The sequence below is a fragment of the Buteo buteo genome, chromosome 2 (genome assembly GCF_964188355.1).
Source record: "Buteo buteo chromosome 2, bButBut1.hap1.1, whole genome shotgun sequence".
NCBI lineage: Eukaryota > Metazoa > Chordata > Aves > Accipitriformes > Accipitridae > Buteo > Buteo buteo.
In genome coordinates, this window is record NC_134172.1 from 70,430,164 (window position 1) to 70,447,242 (window position 17,079).

The 17,079-nt window shown below is 46.5% G+C and overlaps 1 protein-coding gene across 1 annotated transcript; it reads left to right on the forward strand.

Moving 5' to 3' along the window:
* The first annotated feature begins 44 nt into the window (after nucleotides 1–44).
* LOC142028734 (somatomedin-B and thrombospondin type-1 domain-containing protein-like) lies at nucleotides 45–13,037 on the forward strand. The gene is made up of 5 exons (XM_075022569.1): nucleotides 45–491; nucleotides 4,094–4,288; nucleotides 5,235–5,313; nucleotides 7,143–7,319; nucleotides 12,057–13,037. The coding sequence occupies exons 1-5, from the start codon at nucleotides 263–265 to the stop codon at nucleotides 12,172–12,174; spliced, it is 798 nt and encodes a 265-aa protein (XP_074878670.1). The 5' UTR covers nucleotides 45–262; the 3' UTR covers nucleotides 12,175–13,037.
* The last annotated feature ends 4,042 nt before the right edge of the window (nucleotides 13,038–17,079 follow it).

Below are 17,079 nucleotides of genomic sequence, written 5' to 3' on the forward strand. Positions count from 1 at the left end.
CCGCCGCTGAGGCCGAGCGGCCCCGGGGCTCAGCTCCGCCGCCCGGCCCCGGCCCCTCCGTCCGGGCTGGCGGCCCCGGGGCTCCGCCCGGCCCGGCCCGCCCCGCCGCCTATCCCCCGTTCAGCGGCGGGGCCAGGGCGCGGGGGAGGCGGGCCGGGCCGGGCCGGGCCGCCTTCCCCCCCCCCCTCCCTCAGCGCCCGCTCCCGGCGCCTTTCAGCCGAGGACCGGGCCGGGCCGAGGTCGGTGAAGGCGCCGCCCCGCCATGGCGGGGTGTCCCCGCTGGGCCGCCCTGCTGGCGCTGCTGGCCCTGCCGGCCCTGCCCCGCCGCGCCAGCGCCGGCTGCGCCGCCCGCGGGCTCTGCTGCCCGGGCCGCGACCCGGCCTGCCTCAGCCTCGGCTGGCGGCCCGACGGCTCCCACGGGCCCTGCTACTGCGACCAGGCGTGCGCCCGCACCCTCGACTGCTGCCACGACTACGCCGAGGCCTGCCCAGGTGAGTGGCCGGCGGGGCTGCGGCCGCTCCCGCCTCCGGCTGCCCCCGCCGGCCCCCGAGCCCACCGGCCCCTGCCTGCCCTGGGGGCTCCGGCTGCCCCCGCCGGCCCCCGAGCCCACCGGCCCCTGCCTGCCCTGGGGGCTCCGGCTGCCCCCGCCGGCCCCCGAGCCCACCGGCCCCTGCCTGCCCTGGGGGCTCCGGCTGCCCCCGCCGGGCTCCGCTTGGCTGCCGGGGAAAGCGAGAGGGGGCAGGCGGGGGTGCGGGTGGGCGAAGGAGGGATGCTGCGGACGCTTGGCTCCCACCTCGGCTGCGGTTCTCGGGGGTGCTGGGGTTCCCCCGGAGCGGGTAGCTGGCAGGGGGCGTCAGGATGGGATGCGGCGTGTTTGTGTGGGACAGAAACGTGAAGTGGGACGCTGCCTGACTGGGTCAGGGTCCCCCAGTCCCTTTCCCTCTTGCGGATTGAACTGTTACGGATGGGATCAAATCCGCTGCTCCCGTTAGGCTGTGCTTCCCTGCAAAAAGGCACGGACGGCTGGAGCACCTGCCTGCAGCTCCAGCGTTTGGTCTGGCGAGAGCCTGGACCGCAGTGCCCGGGCAGCTGCGTGCCGGGGTCCCCAGGCAGCGCTGCCTTCCCGGGGGGCACAGCAGCCCTCCCTCCGTAAATGTCTTGCGCTAAAGTGCGGACATGAATTAAGGGGATAAGTTATTTTAGTGAGTGGTGCAATCTCATATTCCCTTCCTACGAACAGCATCCTCAAGGAGCCTTACCCGCTCACATAATGCCTTTTTATTTTTTTAAACCTGCATAGCCGAGCCTTAGCGGAGTTTTGCTCTAGGCAGATGGGCAGACATTCCTGTGATTTAATTGCCTTTTTCCTTTCAAGAGAGAGCTGGAAAATGGGTGGGAAATAAGTTTGTGCCAAGGTGATTTAAACAAGCTATATCTGTGAATGCGGACAGGCTGGTGGGTCTGCAGACCAACAACTCCCAGGTGCGGCAGAGACCAGCGAGCAGAAAAGTGCTGCCCACGGGATCCCATAACCTGCCTCACCCCAGGTCTGCGGGGAGGGCGCAGCTTGGCTCTCTCTCCTGCTGTTGGGGCTGTCAGGGAAGGGGCATGTTGGTGCGGGATGCCCCAGTGCCTTTGATGTCTGAACACGGCTGGGCTGTTCAGTCCTCCTTCGGGACTGCTGCATCTGAATCCTGCTGCTCTCTGCAGTCATCAGGGGTAACTGGGATAGACAGGAACCCCTCGTGTCTCTTCTTCATATTACCGAAGAGTAATAAGAAAAATGTATTTGCAGGTCCTTGTTACTCATTGTGAGGGGATAGTAAAGGGCGGTTGCTGCTCCTTTTCTGTGCTGGGCACCTTTGCAGCAGTACCAGTGTCACAGCTGTAGCCCCTTGCTGCCAGCCCGGTGCCATCCTGTGGCTCACCGGAGGAATAACAGCATCCGGCTGAGGGAGATCAGGCGAGAAAGCCGATTTTGTGCAGGGTGAGGTATTTCTGCATTGTTTCTTGTGATTCATTTGTGCTGCATGTAAGGGACCCAGTTCTACTTTGACTTGTATTGCATTTGTAGCCTGGCCTTTTTTCAGGAGTTTTCTTTCTCCTACCACTAAAGAGCTTCTTTATCAAACTGACTTGTAAAGCAAAATATTAAAGCAAAGGCATTAATATGTGACGCCAAACAAAACTGAAGAGAGCAGAATGTTCCAAGTAAATCAGATGCACAAAAGGATATAACGTTGGCTAGCCCACAATCCAATGCACAGGTTTTTTTGTGGTCCATTGCTGCATATATGGAATTTCTCAATTACTTAGATAATTGATTTAATTCCTAATCTTTGAATAGGTTTAAAAAGCTGTTTGTGGTGACATTAGACAAAGAAGAAAAGCAATAGCGTTTGAAAGATCTTCCTAAAGTTCCTGAAGACAAGGGCAGTTTCAAATGAGGTTAATGCAGTAATTAGGGGTTATCTGTGTTCCCTGGGAGAATAAATTGAAGTATCAAGCTTGGGCTGCTCAGAAAGGCTGGGATTCACAAGAGCATCGAGCAGCTTATGTCCCAATGAAATCACTGGGGCTCAGGCTTTTGAATACCTTTGTAAGTTGGAGTGCAAATGTCTGTTACTGTAAGGTGCTGAGCATAGTGACTCTTAATCGATTTGAATGGGCTCATCCGCATCTTTAAATTGAGTGATAGGTTGGTAGTGGAGCTGGAGTCAGAAACAAGGAATTTCTTGTGCCTGAGGTCAGCGTCATGGGTCAGTGTTTCTGTCCTTGGGTAGTTTGCCTCTCGAGTACTCATAGGGACTTTGGTGGAAGATATCTTGCAAGTGCAGCCCTTCTCTTAGTGTATGGAAGGTGGTGCGTGCTGGCCTTTAGCTGGTCGCTGGATGTGTGAGGCACCCAATGGCCAAACCAGCAAAGTAGGAAACCTGATGAGACACCTGTTCACTGGTACGACTGAAGTTTGATGTCCTTAGAAGTGCTTGTGTGGTGTACTGTCACATACTGGCCCAGCTCAGTCACAAGGTGCAGAAATGCAAGGAGAGGGACTGTAGCCAGCTAAGAAAATGTTTTTTTGGGGAAAAAAAAAATTAGTCTAGGCTGACCTGCAAGTGTTCTTCTCCAAAGGTATTGTTCTTGATGGTTAGGTTGTGTTGGTTAAGTAGAACTGACCAAGTATATCATGGGCTATGGTTCTAGGTTGCCTTTGAGAGAGACCAGGAGGTGAATGCTCTTGTGCTCCAGTGATTCCTGTGTTATTCTTGATAGTTCTCTCCAAAGATTCAATCCTATGAAACTCAATTATGGGCATGATCACGGGGAAGAGATCACAAAAGGGGATATGTGACACAGGGAGTGGTACCAGTGTGTTTCAGACCGAATGAATGGGATGTTGAATGCTGAAAGAAGACATTTCTTTAGCTGCATGGAGGCCAAAACTTAGGAGTTTAGCACCGTGAATACTGTGTGAGAACAAGTAGGGATGCTCAATGACGTGAAGATTTTTGAAGTGTTACTTAGTGCAAGTTCCCAAAATTTAAAGTCATGAGTCACATCCTCAGAATATTTTGGGATTGGTTCCAACATGTACAAAGTAGAAGCCATTGTATTTCATTGTGATTCTTGAACTCAACTCCAGCTTGCCATGTGATGGTCCAAACTCCATGGCTGGTCATCATTTGCTGTGTGATATCTCACAAGAGATATCAGTAAGATTTCAGGCCTTATCTGCGTGAAGGCTCTACACCCTCCATTTCCTCCTGCTCTTTATTCTGCTCTTCCCCTACCACTCAACTTGACTTTGTCTAATTTTAAAACTTTTCTCAGTTATCCAGTGCAGGTCCCAGTTTGAGGGGGAGTCTTGCAGTGGTGTGGGAAAGGGAAGTGACTAGCTGGGATGACTGGAGCTACTGGGCAGGTAATTTCCTGGGAGCAGAGCTAGTGGGAACTGCCCAACACAACTGTGGGACAGGTGTGAAATAAGGAAGGTTGTACCGAGCAATGTCAAGAAGTGTCTTTTCTGGAGAAGGCACATCACTGGCATCATTTCTGTAACCTTCCACATCCCTGTTTGTTACTCTTCCTCCAGTTATCCCCTGTGTCGTATCTCAGTGGAGTGTCTGGAGTGGCTGCGCAGAGCCTTGCAAGACAACGTATCGTGTTCGGAGGAGGCACGTCATCCAGGAGCCCAGGAATGGAGGAGAGGCATGCCCTCCTCTTGAGGAGAGGGCTGGCTGCGTGGAGTACTGGACTCAGCAAGGAACAGAGTGCAAACAGTCCCTGAGTAAGTCCACTGAAAATGTAAGTGTCTGGGTAATCGGAGGGAGGACTCTTGCTTGGGTCAGCAGAGCTGATCTTTCTTTACTGTGTTTGCAAAGGGTTGTTTTCAGACACCAGCATGTTTGCTCTGGGCCTGTCTGGTGTAATTGAGAACTGAGCTCTTCACACAGGGCCTTAGAGATATCCTTCTTGGGACAATATTTGAAAGTAGTGCCTGCTGCTTGTTGGGATCTGCTGTGTTTCAAAAGTGAAATATTACAGGCCTGTTGTGATCTTGCTTATACAAGTGTAAATCTCTGGTGATTTTGTTAGAGTTGGTAGATTTATGCCTGTTTAAAACTTCTGTAAGTGGGTGTTGAGCACTTTTTTTTTTTCTTCTTTTTTATATATTTTTTTAAATTTTATGAGTCATCTGCAAAAAATCATGAAGGAGCAACACTCATCAAAGGCAAGATATGAATTCTTTGCACTGGAGCAGAGTGCAGGCAGAGATCTCCAGCCAGTTTCTGGAGATAACACCTGATTTCAGTTTGTTCAAATCAACTTTTCCTGACATACCTTTACTGATTTTTAGAAGAATGGCTTGTCATTTTTGCTGGTATTTTGGTGTCAAAATCTGTCCAGTCTGGATGTTGGCTACAACCAACTCCTTCAAACCTATGGGGAGTTAATATTAAGTGAATATTGCCTCCCCGCTGTCTTTTGGGTGTGCCTGATAAGTAGGCTTACTCTGCTCAGGCAAAAATCTGGCAACAATACAGATTCTCTTTTTGGTGAAATGGTTGATGGTCATGGATAATATCAAAATACAAAGTTTGAACTGTTTTTGTCTCCTGCTGAAGATAAAACCATATGACATTAAAGGCCTATCGTACTGTTTTGCAGATGTAAACAGCCTTAGTGCAGTATTGCCACTTACACTATGTACTCTTTCTCTTTGATATATACAGTCCCAGCATTAATAACAACAGGAGGGTTTGGAAAAGCGAGGAAAAAAAGAGCTGCAGCTGACGGCAATGAAAGAGCAGGGTAAGTTGGAGGCTCAGCACAGGGCCTCAGTCATAGTCCACCTTCAGTGTCTGTCCGGTTGCAGTTTTGGGCCCAGCTTTTTGCTGATCAGAATTGGTGTTTTCCAGCAAAAGGGTGGCACTTCACTAGCAGGGTGCTGCTCTCCCCTCAGCAACAGCAGTATTTGCCATGCATTTGAAGGTTGTGGGTCTGCCTTGATGCAAGGCCAGTACAAGACTGAAATTCAGCTCTTTGTTCATGGCATCGCTGCTGTTTAAGGTTGTGTGATCAAAAAGCCAAAGACCATTCACTTCAGCTCTTCCCAATGTGGAATCTGGTGCAGTTTGCACTTTTTTACTTAAACGGGATAAATTCTCAGGGGGCAGAGTTTGCTATCTTGTTGCATGGGAAGCACATCTCTTTCCTATTTCAGCGCCTCTTGGCTGTAACACTGCCTGTTTTCCCTGTAGCACTGTTCCACAGCCCAGGTACAGGCAGGGCTGTGTGGAAAGCTCTGTTGCATTTTACCTTTTGAGACACAGCCATCTCTGTGTGTGCTGCTCTGCCTCTGGGCTGGTGCCTCAAACACAGGGGAGCTGGCATCAGCCTTCCCAGTCCTCTTCTTCCCCAGTTGGGGTCATCGCTACCAGCGACGCAGTGCTGATGGGAAAGGTTATCTTCCACCCTGAAAACCCTCGTGCGCAGCTTCACAGGATAGTTATTCACCAGGGATTCTTAGTGCAGTCCCTGATGGTTTGCCTGTTTCTTGTCGAGTGCTGCCATTCCTTTAAACACTGTGTGGAGTTTCCCAGAGCTGCTCTTGCAGCGTGAAGCAGCCATGCCCTTGTTGATTTATTTCCCCACGTGCTGTTGTACATATAAGTATTCCCATAGTGCGTGGGTGCATCTGTCTCCCTTACTTAAGTGTCTGAAGGAAAGAGCATCTGTTCACCCTGAGTCTCCCTTTGACTCCTCATTAGTTGAGTCTTCCTGTAAAATTAAAAAATGTGAGCATGGGTCTGTTGCATGCACATTTATCCTTGCTGTCTTTCCCTCAGATAAGACAAGGAAGCAAACTGCTCACGTGGTTCAGTGTGCTACTTGAAGGTGTTTGGAAATCCCCGTGATGACTGGTGCAGAACCAGACTAGACTAGAACCCAGTTCTCTTCTGTGTTTATAGACAATTACTAAACTTCCTTGGTTTTCCCCTCCAAACAAGGCCAGTTCTTTTGGGCTTTCCTCTCAGGTTTGGTTAAAATCAGAAGCACAGAAAAGTCTGGGCAGGGCAAAAGTGCTGTGTCAATCTGATACTCCTCCCACTGAGATTTGACAAGCTCACTCTGTCTCTTAGAAGGGAGATCATCACAGGGAAAACCTCTACAGACTGAATCTTAGCTCCTGTTGCAAGTTGCTCTACAAAACCCTTTATAAGTAACTGAGAGTAGATGATAGAGAAAGTGTGGTTCAGCAAGTGGATACCAGGCTTGGAATCGGAATCAGAAGACCTGTCCGTTAGGGTTTTTTGGCTTTAGTCAAATGCTTGACCAGTATGTGTCTCTATTTGTAAAAACAGGTGCCAGTAATACCTGATATTTTTTGATATGTCAGTTGAAAACAGCAGCAAAGTAGTTTTATTCCCCATTTAACCTTGCCAAAGTGCAGGTACGCCATACGTTCTGGTTTTTATGGCCTTGGGTGTGGAGGTTTTTTGTTTGTTTGTTTATTTGTTTGTTTTCTTGTTTTTCTTAATTAGTGGTCTATGGTCACCCAGTTTAGTCTGGCTCTTCCAGTCCCATGGAGGGCTCTAAACTGGTTATTGAACTAACCTATTGGGTTATTTTGGTTGCAGGTACTGTGTTGAATTCCAGCTTGTGGCCATCACGCCGGGCTGCTTGCAGAGCCACCACTCGTACACTCACTGGATGCAGTATCTCAGGGAGGGCCACACTGTCTGCGTGGAGTGTCAGCACCCGGCTTTAGACTCCAGAAGTCTACATTGTTATGGGGATGGCAGTGGAAGCAAAAAGTAAGAGTTTTAGGTTTTGTTTTCGTGTTGAATTTTTCATTCTTCTCCCTTGATCTGCTTGTCCCAGTTTCATAATGTGCTGCACACAGCTCTCTGGAGCACTCTACGTATATTAACTGGTCTTTGTTGCATATCATGAGTTTCTTGCAGAGATGAAATGACCTGGTGAAGCTTACATATTAAACCAGTGGCAGAGCCAGGACTGAAGTGTGGGAGCACCTGCACTTAGTCTGCTAAGTCTCCCTGACTTTTAAGTGGCACAGTTGTGGAGGTTTTTTGTTTTAAAGACACTCCAGCCATGCTTCTGAGGTTAACAGTTCTGTCAGATGTCAAATAAAATAAAATCTCTTTCTGATTTTTAAGCACTGGGTTTGTTTCTACAAGTGACCCTTTATGAGTATTTCTGGCAAGTGGCAGCTGGCTTAGGGACTTGGGGTATGTGCTGGCACCTGAGGCTGGATGGAAGTACTGTTAAATCTTTGCACTTCCAGCATCCTTTCCCTGGAAAGCTGAAGAAGCTGTGGGGTGATTGATGGTGACCACCCAGGTTGTACAAATTGGGCAGACTCCAGCAAAGGTGAAGGGAATGGCTTGAAGCTGTGAAATGCATACGTGGCAGAGCCAGCAACGGAGGAGTCCTGGCTTCCGAGCCTCTGCTGTTGTCACTGGAGGCACAGCTTCTGCACTGCTTTTATCCTGATACTGTTAACCCTGTTGTTAGTTTGTTAAAGGCATGCTCTGAAACTGGTTAATAGCCCTGCCTGAGAAAAATCATTGCCCATCAGTGCCGGGCAGGGGTATTTTTAAAACTTATATAAATGTTGAAATAAGCATGTTCATTTGAATGAGAAACTCTAAACTAGGATTGTCAGGCCTCAACCACACAATGTATTGCACTACCAAGACTGCCAATAATGGCAGGGGTTTTAGGCAGGGTTTTTCTCGGGCTTTTAGTAAGAGGAAGTCATGTTAGAGTCTTTTCCTTCCCTGCCTCAGCTTGTTATGTACAAAGGTTCCGAGAGCTTTTAGATAAAGAATCAAAAAATCTTAACTGGTGTGGCCAGAAGTAGCTCTTACTTGCATTCAACATGTAAGTGATTATAAAAGCTTACAGTAATGTTATTTTACTAAAACCCTGGAGCCAGACAGGAACATCAGATTAAGCGAAATAAAAAACATATTCAGGAATTCATTTCCTCATTAGCCTGCAAAAAGGGGAGGGCATTTTCCTTCACCTGATCTGGTGAACAACACTGTATGTGAAATGGAAGCACAAAGAAAATGGGACTGTGTCCTTTAGGAATGATGATCTGATTGTCGGGTGTTGGCAAGCTGAAGGCTGGAAAGCGGTAGTCATAGTGGAGTTGGGGTGAACAGTGCATGGTTTGCTGAAGTCAGGACTCAGCCCATGTCTCAGCAGATTGTTTAAATCCATCCCAGTTGAGCAGAGCCTAGAAATTGTTCCCAGAATCTTGTTGGAGGTCTGTAAGATGAACTAGTGGGTCCGTTTCATTATAGGCATGTGAGAGCTAGCAGGGAAGCCAACTTTTAATACAGTGAGCTTTTACCCCTCCAGCATTACTGCCTATAATGTCAAATGAAGTCATGTCTGTGGCATTTTCTAGGCAGGTATGAGCTCTCTGTATGTATGCCAAGCAGCCGTACTGTGTGTGTTCACTTGGATTCATTGCCAGGGTAGTAACATAGGCTTGGAGGACAGTCAGAGCTGGCCTGAGCAGTGGACAAAGCTCCTGTCTACAAAAGGCAATGGAGATGCACTTTAAGCCTCCCTGAACCAGCAGTGCTGGGCAGCTTTGTCAGAGATGGATGTGTGACTGGCAGGTTGAACATGAATGATGTCTCTGGTCTGCAACTTCCTCATCCTGTGTATGTGTGAAGCCTCCCTTACCTTTCACATGGATCTTTTAGATAACTCCCGTGTATCCCCTAGATGGTTAACCTCCAGGGCATGGTCTGGTGTTCTTTATCACTATTTGACCTTACAGTGGTGGGTCAAGGAGATTGTTGTCCAGGGCTGGGTATCTTCCTTGATTTTCTTGTTACAAACATCTCAAGTGCAAGTATTTATTATAGGTATTCTTTGTACAAACAGAGGTATCTCCTAATTTGTTTCCAGAAATAATATACTTTTTTTACCAGGTTGCATGGAGGGAAAAACTGACCTCTGTGATCTCTGAGAAGAAATTGGACTGTTGGTGGGGACAGCCATTCAGTGGGATGAGGGAAATGTCTGTGAAAAGGCTTCTGCCTTCTGTTAGAGGAAGTGGCCGTATCTGAGCATGCAGGCTTGCAAGGGAGCAGTGTTCTGAGGGGGTTGCATGGTGAGCTCCTCAGGCTAGGATTTGCTTGTAAAGAAAGGTGGAAGAAGATGGGAAAGCAACTGCTGCCCTGACGAAGAGGATGGTGGATGGCCAAAGCTGATGCCAGAGAGTAGGTTGCAGTGTGTGTTGACTTTGCCTAGATCTGCTCACAAGTCTCTGGCTGTATACTCGGTTAACCCTCATTTTGAATTTTTGCCGCTGTAATTCTGCCAGGAGACGTGGACAGTTTGTGGCAACCTCAGAGCGATGGTTATGCTGGCTGACCTGTGCCGTCGTGTGCTGGCCCCGGTCTCTGGGGCTGCTGGTTGAGGCTGTGCGGGGAAGCATGCACAGCTGCTGCTGTCCCACCCACGCCGTGCCGGCGCTTTGCTTCTCACCCTGTCAGCTCGGCAGCTTGTGCCAGCGTTTAGTTCCCTGAGATATTGTTCCAAGAGTGACTCTCAGGAAGGAAAACATCTGACAGAGTTTAAAATAAACTCAGCAATGCTGGTATATTTTGATGAGTATTTCCTAATTATCTTCTTGTGTCTAAGTGGAGTCTGGCTTATAAATGCTTCAAGTTAAAGAGAGATGCTTGTTATCTGTGCCTTCCACCTGTCTCCCACTCTGTAGAAGATGCTAGTTCTTTTTAACCTGTGTTATGCAAGCTCAGGACGTTTCCCAAAGTCCTTGATGTATGGCCAGATCTGTGGCCATCAGGTGAGGATAGCTTGCTTTGACTTCTTTCTTCTAGAAGGTTATGAGATAAACAAGGCAGAGCATCGAGCCGGGAAATTGATCTGTTAATTTTGGATCGTCTTCTGAAAGATCTACAAATAAAGCACAGACTTGACATCTGTGAAATTGTTACTCAGCCTGTGCCTAGGAGGATCAGCTGCTCTTCATCATCTGGAGCAAGATGTGGCAGTTGTAGCACATAAATGTCCAGGCTGCAGCAGTTTATGCCTGTGCTCGTGGGGCAGAGGGAGAGAGAGGATGGATGGACTTGATTTATAGCAAAGTCAGTATTTGCCTTCCCCATGAGCAAAATGAGAGTAAGCAAGTTTAGCTTATGTGTTTAAGGAGTGAAGCCTTTTAAAGGTAAAGCTGCAGCCCGCAGCTTGGAAGGTAAGGGACTGCTCTGTGCACAGCCTGCTTTATCTGGCATCTTAATCCTCCCTGTGCAGATTCTGGTATTTTGAAATGACCCCAAGCCAAAAGAAAAATGCAGTGAGCCTTTTCCAACCACGTGTGATGCATAAAACCCTGCTCTGGACCATGACATCTCATTAAACCAAGGGCAGGGTTATTTTTGTGGAGCTAGAGCAATAATTCCAGTTTCCACAGAACTATAAAACAAGCAGAAGTTAGGGGTCTGTTGGGCTATTCTGTGGGCAGCTCTCTGCACAGGGCAAGAGTTGATCCAGTTGTGGTATTTGTGCTTCTCCAATGGTCAGGGCTGGGATGCACTGATGTGAGGAATTCCCTTAAACCACTAAATGCTAAAATCTGGGAAGGGCCACAGTGCTATAGCAAAATTTTCATTTCTGTGGCCGTTAGGCCAGCATTGCTTGTGCACCCACTGATTGTGAAAAATGACCTGTGGATCTGCTTGGTTGTTTTACTAGGATATTTCTCTGTTCAGTTCTGGTCAATGTATTGATGGACTGCTTTGGAGAAAAGGTGGTTGGTTGGTTTTTTTGTCCTCTACTTAAGAGGCCTGTGAGTAACCTTGTTCCAACACTTGTGGGTCTGGTACCTCCAGCCAGCTGCCATCCAGAAGCTGTGTTAGTGTGTAGCTCTTAGCAAGGCAGAAAAGCTTAGGCAAGTGTTCCACTAACGTGGTTATCCAGAGATGCTCATGTCCCTGCACCTGCTTGCACAGACATGTGGTGTGTATTGCGTGCTAGGTACTTATTCAGCATCTCCATGGTTATGGGTGGCAACAGAGCTCTGCCTGCTGAGAGGGAGCATGTTGTTACAAAGAAAAATGGAGAAAGAGGTGTTTTGCCCACTTTGCAACCTGTCAAGTGTTTCAATACAGGAGTTATGGGGATGCTGGTGTGCTTTGTGAGTTGTTGCATGCAATGCTGGGCACCTCGAGGGAATGGTTCTGTGAATACTTTTGGACTTAACATCTGCTTAACATCTACAGTGTGTGCTGCTCTGGATTCTTCCAGACCAGTGTTCCTGACTGACTGTGGCTTTACTTCACACTACTATAATCCTGTGGGGGTCACTGTGGTTGCTGCTTCTTTACAGTGGTAGTAAGGCAGAATTGGGTCCATGGAGTGAAAGTGAATGTTAGCAAACTAAATGGGATTTACTGGGTGATTTAAGCCCTTGTTGTACGAGTGACTGCCCTGCAGCCCAGGTGCAGCACATTAACTTTCTCCCTCTTATGACTGTTTTTCAGGAATCAGGTGTTGCACTGGCAGGCAGTGGGGAATGCTCAATGCAAGGGAACCTGGAAGAGAATTCGCCAGCTGGACACTTGCTCTTGTCCTTCTGTTCACAGCTTCTTGTTCATCTAACTTCTGGCAGTCTCAGCAAGCAAGAGCTGTGATGGCTTCTCTGGCACTAACGTGCAGCAGCGGTAGGAACCACAACCAAAGCAATGACTTCTCCATGTCAGTAAGAGGCTATGCCACTTACTTTCAAGAGGTTGCTGACTGTACCGGGACATCCTGAATCCTCTCTGTCCATGTGTACTCCTTGACTTCCAAAGAAATCAGGTTGGCTGTGAAGTGCCAATCTCTTGTTGCCCGTCTGTCCCCAAGAGAGGCCTGTCTGACCTGATGACTTCTTGCAAATTCCCTCTTTCTTGACAGGAACAAGAATTGACCAAATAAGAAATTGGACAAAAAAGGCCATATGAAGCCAAGTTTAATTATTATTTTTCTAAAGTCTCAGTGAAGAATCAACAATGCAAAATAAATTAACTCAAGTGCCTTCTTTCCATGGCAATGGCACTTCTTTGTGGATGCTTCCTGCTTGTGCTTATATATCTTTTCCTTTTGTTTTCACCCTCCCTGGTCTCATCATTTCATATTGATCCTCAGCCTTACAGAGGGTTGATCTTGCACTGCTGAGATAATGGCAAAACTTAGAAATGAGCCTGTTCAAATCTGTGAGAATAGAAGGTACCAGAGATAAATGGGCCCTTGGACTTCAGGTTTCAAGGAGCAACTCCTAGTTGCCCCAAAATGCAGTGCAGTCCTGGGGCTCTAAATAGGAAGTCATCCCAGCTGTACCAGGAGGGCTAGTTATTGCCTTGTATTTTTGACTGGAAAATATTTGAAATATTTTCTTTATATTCTGCTGATTTATATTCATACTTTTCTATAAATGAAAATAAAGGAGACTGGAGACATTCTCCCAGTGTGTATCTATTTGATTAATCTGTGTAATGCCATCTCTTTAGCTCCTGAACCTGCTTAATTTGTTCCAGCCAATCTTGCCACTGACGCCTCTGCTCCAGCAGGTAAGACTGGAGGAAAAGTTGCTGCTGTCCAGTTCCAGAACTACTGAGGATTTACAGATGGAAGTTCAGCACCATGACCTACCACTATGCAGAAATGGATGTGATACTTCTTTTAATATGCACATACTTCTGAATTTGCTTAAACAAAATTACAGAAAGGACTTACTCTTTGTGGCAGAGCGCTGCAGTGGTGAGCATCTAGGTAATTAAATTTGTCAAAACCCAGGTGTGTGGCTGGAGGTGGCTCCAGAATTTTAATGCTCAGGTCCAACTCTAGTCTAGATTTGGATCATGAAACCCATCTAGTGACCATGTTGAGGGTCTTTCATGGAAACATTAAAGTGCACTGTGGATACGTGCTTGAGATGCTTAGAGGCATGTATAGTACGGCGATGAGAGGTCTAAAAGTGCCTGATGCCTCCTGGCCAGTACAGTAGGGATTTGAGAGTAAGGCTCTGCTTTTCCTTGTATGTTACAAGCTGTCTTTGTGGATTAATGACTCACAGTGGGGTGATCTCATCCCAGAGTAGCAAGATTTTAAGGGGAAGGAAAAAAAAAAAAAAGGCTTGTGCTTCACTGTCTGACATAATCTGATGCGATCCCTCTGAGAGATGGTTTGGGAATAAATAACTAGAGTACATAATTTTGTTTTTTGCAGTGAGGTATTTCTATCAAGCTCTAAGCCAGTTTCATTTTCTTGGTGGAGGTAATCATAGTAGCATTTGGTCATTGGAAGGTTTTCTTCATTCTGCAGAAGCCCCATATTGGGCCACAGGACCATAAAGAGGCAGCCGGTCATTTCAGGAGCAGAATGGAGCCAGCTATTGGAAACATTTTTCATTTTAGAAATCTACCCAAACTTTTGATGACATGAAACCCTGCTCTTATCAGATGCTTGCAGAATTGAGTACTGAAGCTATAAAGGATGCAGTTTTTGCTTAATAATGCTTAAAAAACTTAGTCTTCCAGAAGTTGCGTTCACCCCAGTGCCCCACTCTTACAATGTCAGAGCCAGTCAGGTAGGAAAAGGCTGTATTACAAAGTTATAAATGATAGTGTCAAGTGGGAAAAGCCTTTATTGCCATCACTGAAACCATGTGGTACCTTAAAGCACCTTAATTGCAATCTCTTTAGTTTACTGAGTACTTAAGTGTTAGCTGTATTGTATTTACTTGTAAGACTTTTATTAAATTGTCATAGTACTTGCTGTCAAATATTTAGCCCTGACATTAATCCATTTGGTTTTGAACCTTTCAGGGTAGAAGACTACCTTCCTGCTTCAGTGTCTTGGGAATAAGTGAGCCTTAAGAGAGGTTCTGTTGATAATACTTCGTCCTATTCTGGCAGAAATGGTAGGAAACTAGCCAGTTTTGATATAAATTTGATGTGTAGGAAGTTTGCCGAATCAGTCTCTTCGGTGAGTGAAGGTAGCTGTTGAGAGTTGAGAAGTTTGAGAGTAGGCTGCTCAGAAATAGGATTCTGGGTTAGATCACTACAGAATCTGGGCTTGATTATATTTTTTGGAGGCTCACAGTAAGTTTGTAAAATGCCTTTTAGGTTGACTGAAACTGCTTGTGAGTTTATGCCACATTTGATTAGTCCTCATAGATGGAGACAGAGGATGGAGGGAGATTTAGAAGTGGTGAAATGTTTTTATACCTCCTAAGTGAAGTGTTTTGATCTCTGATTTTGGAATTTTATTTCAAGATTGTTTCAATCTGAGTCAAAATATTTCATTCAACCCCCTCATTGTTTTCAAGTTTCTGTTTCAAGGAAAACTGGAGGAAAAAAACCCTCATTTTGAATTGACCAAAATTATTTATTTATCAGTAGTGTTCTCTTTTGGGTCCTGCTTGTGAGACAGCCGTGATACTAAATTAGTAAGAACAAAATAGTCTTTCCCTATGGCCAACGACTTGTTGGTCAGGGTTTTCTTTGCTGTTGCCTCATCCCTGAGAGCTGATGACATGAGATCCTAACATGAGCTGCTGATGGTGGCGTGGTAGGACTTGCAGTCTTTTGCTTCTGTCACCGTAGCTTGGGGATGCAGGAGTGTGAAAGAATTAGCCCCTGAGGGACCCTCATAGTAGCTGTATTTCTACGCGGGCTATGTCACTTGATGAAACAAAACTTTGCCAATGTCTCAGTGCATCAGCACACCATAAAAAGGGCTGTGCAGTGTGCTGGCTTCACCTCCACACCTTGGGTGACTGTACAAACCAATCCTGTTGGTAAATTCCTGGGGGAAGGAAGGAGAGTTGCAAGTGTGTGTGTGTGAGAGAGAGCTAGCGTGAGCAAGAGTGAGCCTTTTAAGTAGAAGATGATAATGAAGCTGTCAGATCACTTTCCCTGGAAGATTAGCTCATAGTGTAGACACATACTGGGTCCTGCCTGTTTCTCTCCAGCGGCTTTAGCACCATCCATCATCACAATCTCTGTAGTTTCTACTGCCTGAGTTTTGGGAAAGATAAGACTATTGGAAATCCAAGGCAAAATATTCCTGAAAAATGGCTTTGTACAGTAAACAAGCAAGGCAGCCTCACATTGAGGAGAGGCTGTTCACCGAAGATGACAGCCGTTCCTATGACAACGCTAAAAACCTTTCACCATTGGGTATCAACAGGAGAACATCTCCCACGGCAAGTACACGAAGCCAGGAGCTTAGTCCTCATCGTCCATAAATCATTCTGTTGGGCACCGATAATGAGGAGCTGCCAGTTGTGCACACGCAGCTCCACCTTCTAGGCACCAGCCTGGCTCCAGATGAAAGGAAGAGCAAATAACACCAAAGCAACAGTGAGTTGGATTTATGTAAAAGGAAAATTAAGCTCAACTGATGTTCCTACACTTCCCTCTGCTCTCCAGCTGAGGATCTCAATATTTAAGGATAAAAAGCCAAGCAAAAAATCCAGGCCATTTTACAAACTGCTGAAGAAGCCATGTGATTTCCTCTGTTGTAGAGAAATCTTTCATCGTCATGGGATGGAGAGAGAAGGAGGCCATGGGAGAATTCTGCTTTTCTTCACCCTAACCCTGTAGTGTCCAGCCTGTGATTCAACAGTTTTCTTCTGCATTTGAAACAGAAGGTGGTAAAAGACCATTTTTTTACCATGGGATCTTCATTAGGCCTATCAGGTCCCTGATGGTCATGAAATGCGGGATTGCAGTCATCTGAATGTATGAGGATCTGCTTCCTTTCTTAAGGAGAAAGCCCTTGTGCATTTGGAAAAAAAAGATAAAATATGCCTAGAAAGCTCAGGAGCCAAAGGTAAAGAAAAAGAACAACAAAGAAGTGTCATTTTCTTAAATAGCTGTGTTGCTCTAAGGGCAAACTATTTTTTTCTTTTGCTCAGTGGCCAGGGAAGTTGAGCATATTCTGCTTGAATGGTAGGAGTTAGCAATAATTCTCCATAAATGAGACTATTCTGTTATCTTTAGCTTTTCAAACCTAATTTTTTTATCCTTCATTTTGAGTATTTTGAGTCTTTAAATATTAAAATCACTGACTGGTTTGGGGGTTTGGTTTTTTGGTGTTTTTGTTTTTTTTTTTTTTGTGAGGAAGTTTTTTTTAAGTCCTTTCCAGTTATAACATTAGTTGCTTGGTGATAGTCGTGATACTGCAAGTGGAGGAGTAGAGGTGAGAAAGGAGAGGAAATTCTGAACCAGCAGAGATTATTCTGTTCTGTAAATATATCTCCTGCAGCTTAAAACTACAAACCCAAATATTAGCAAGATTTTATTTTTTTCTTTTTTAAACACTCTGGTTCTCCCGTTCTCAAGCTGGGTGAGATACATTCCCATATAAAGACTGTTCTGTGTATTCTGCAAATCACCACCTTTTTAAATCCACAGGGATATGCAGGGTCGCCAGGCTGCGGGTCTGTTGTACCCCCGGTCGCTCTTGTCCTGTAACGCGTGTGCACAACTCGCTGTGACACTAGTGGGACCTAGACAC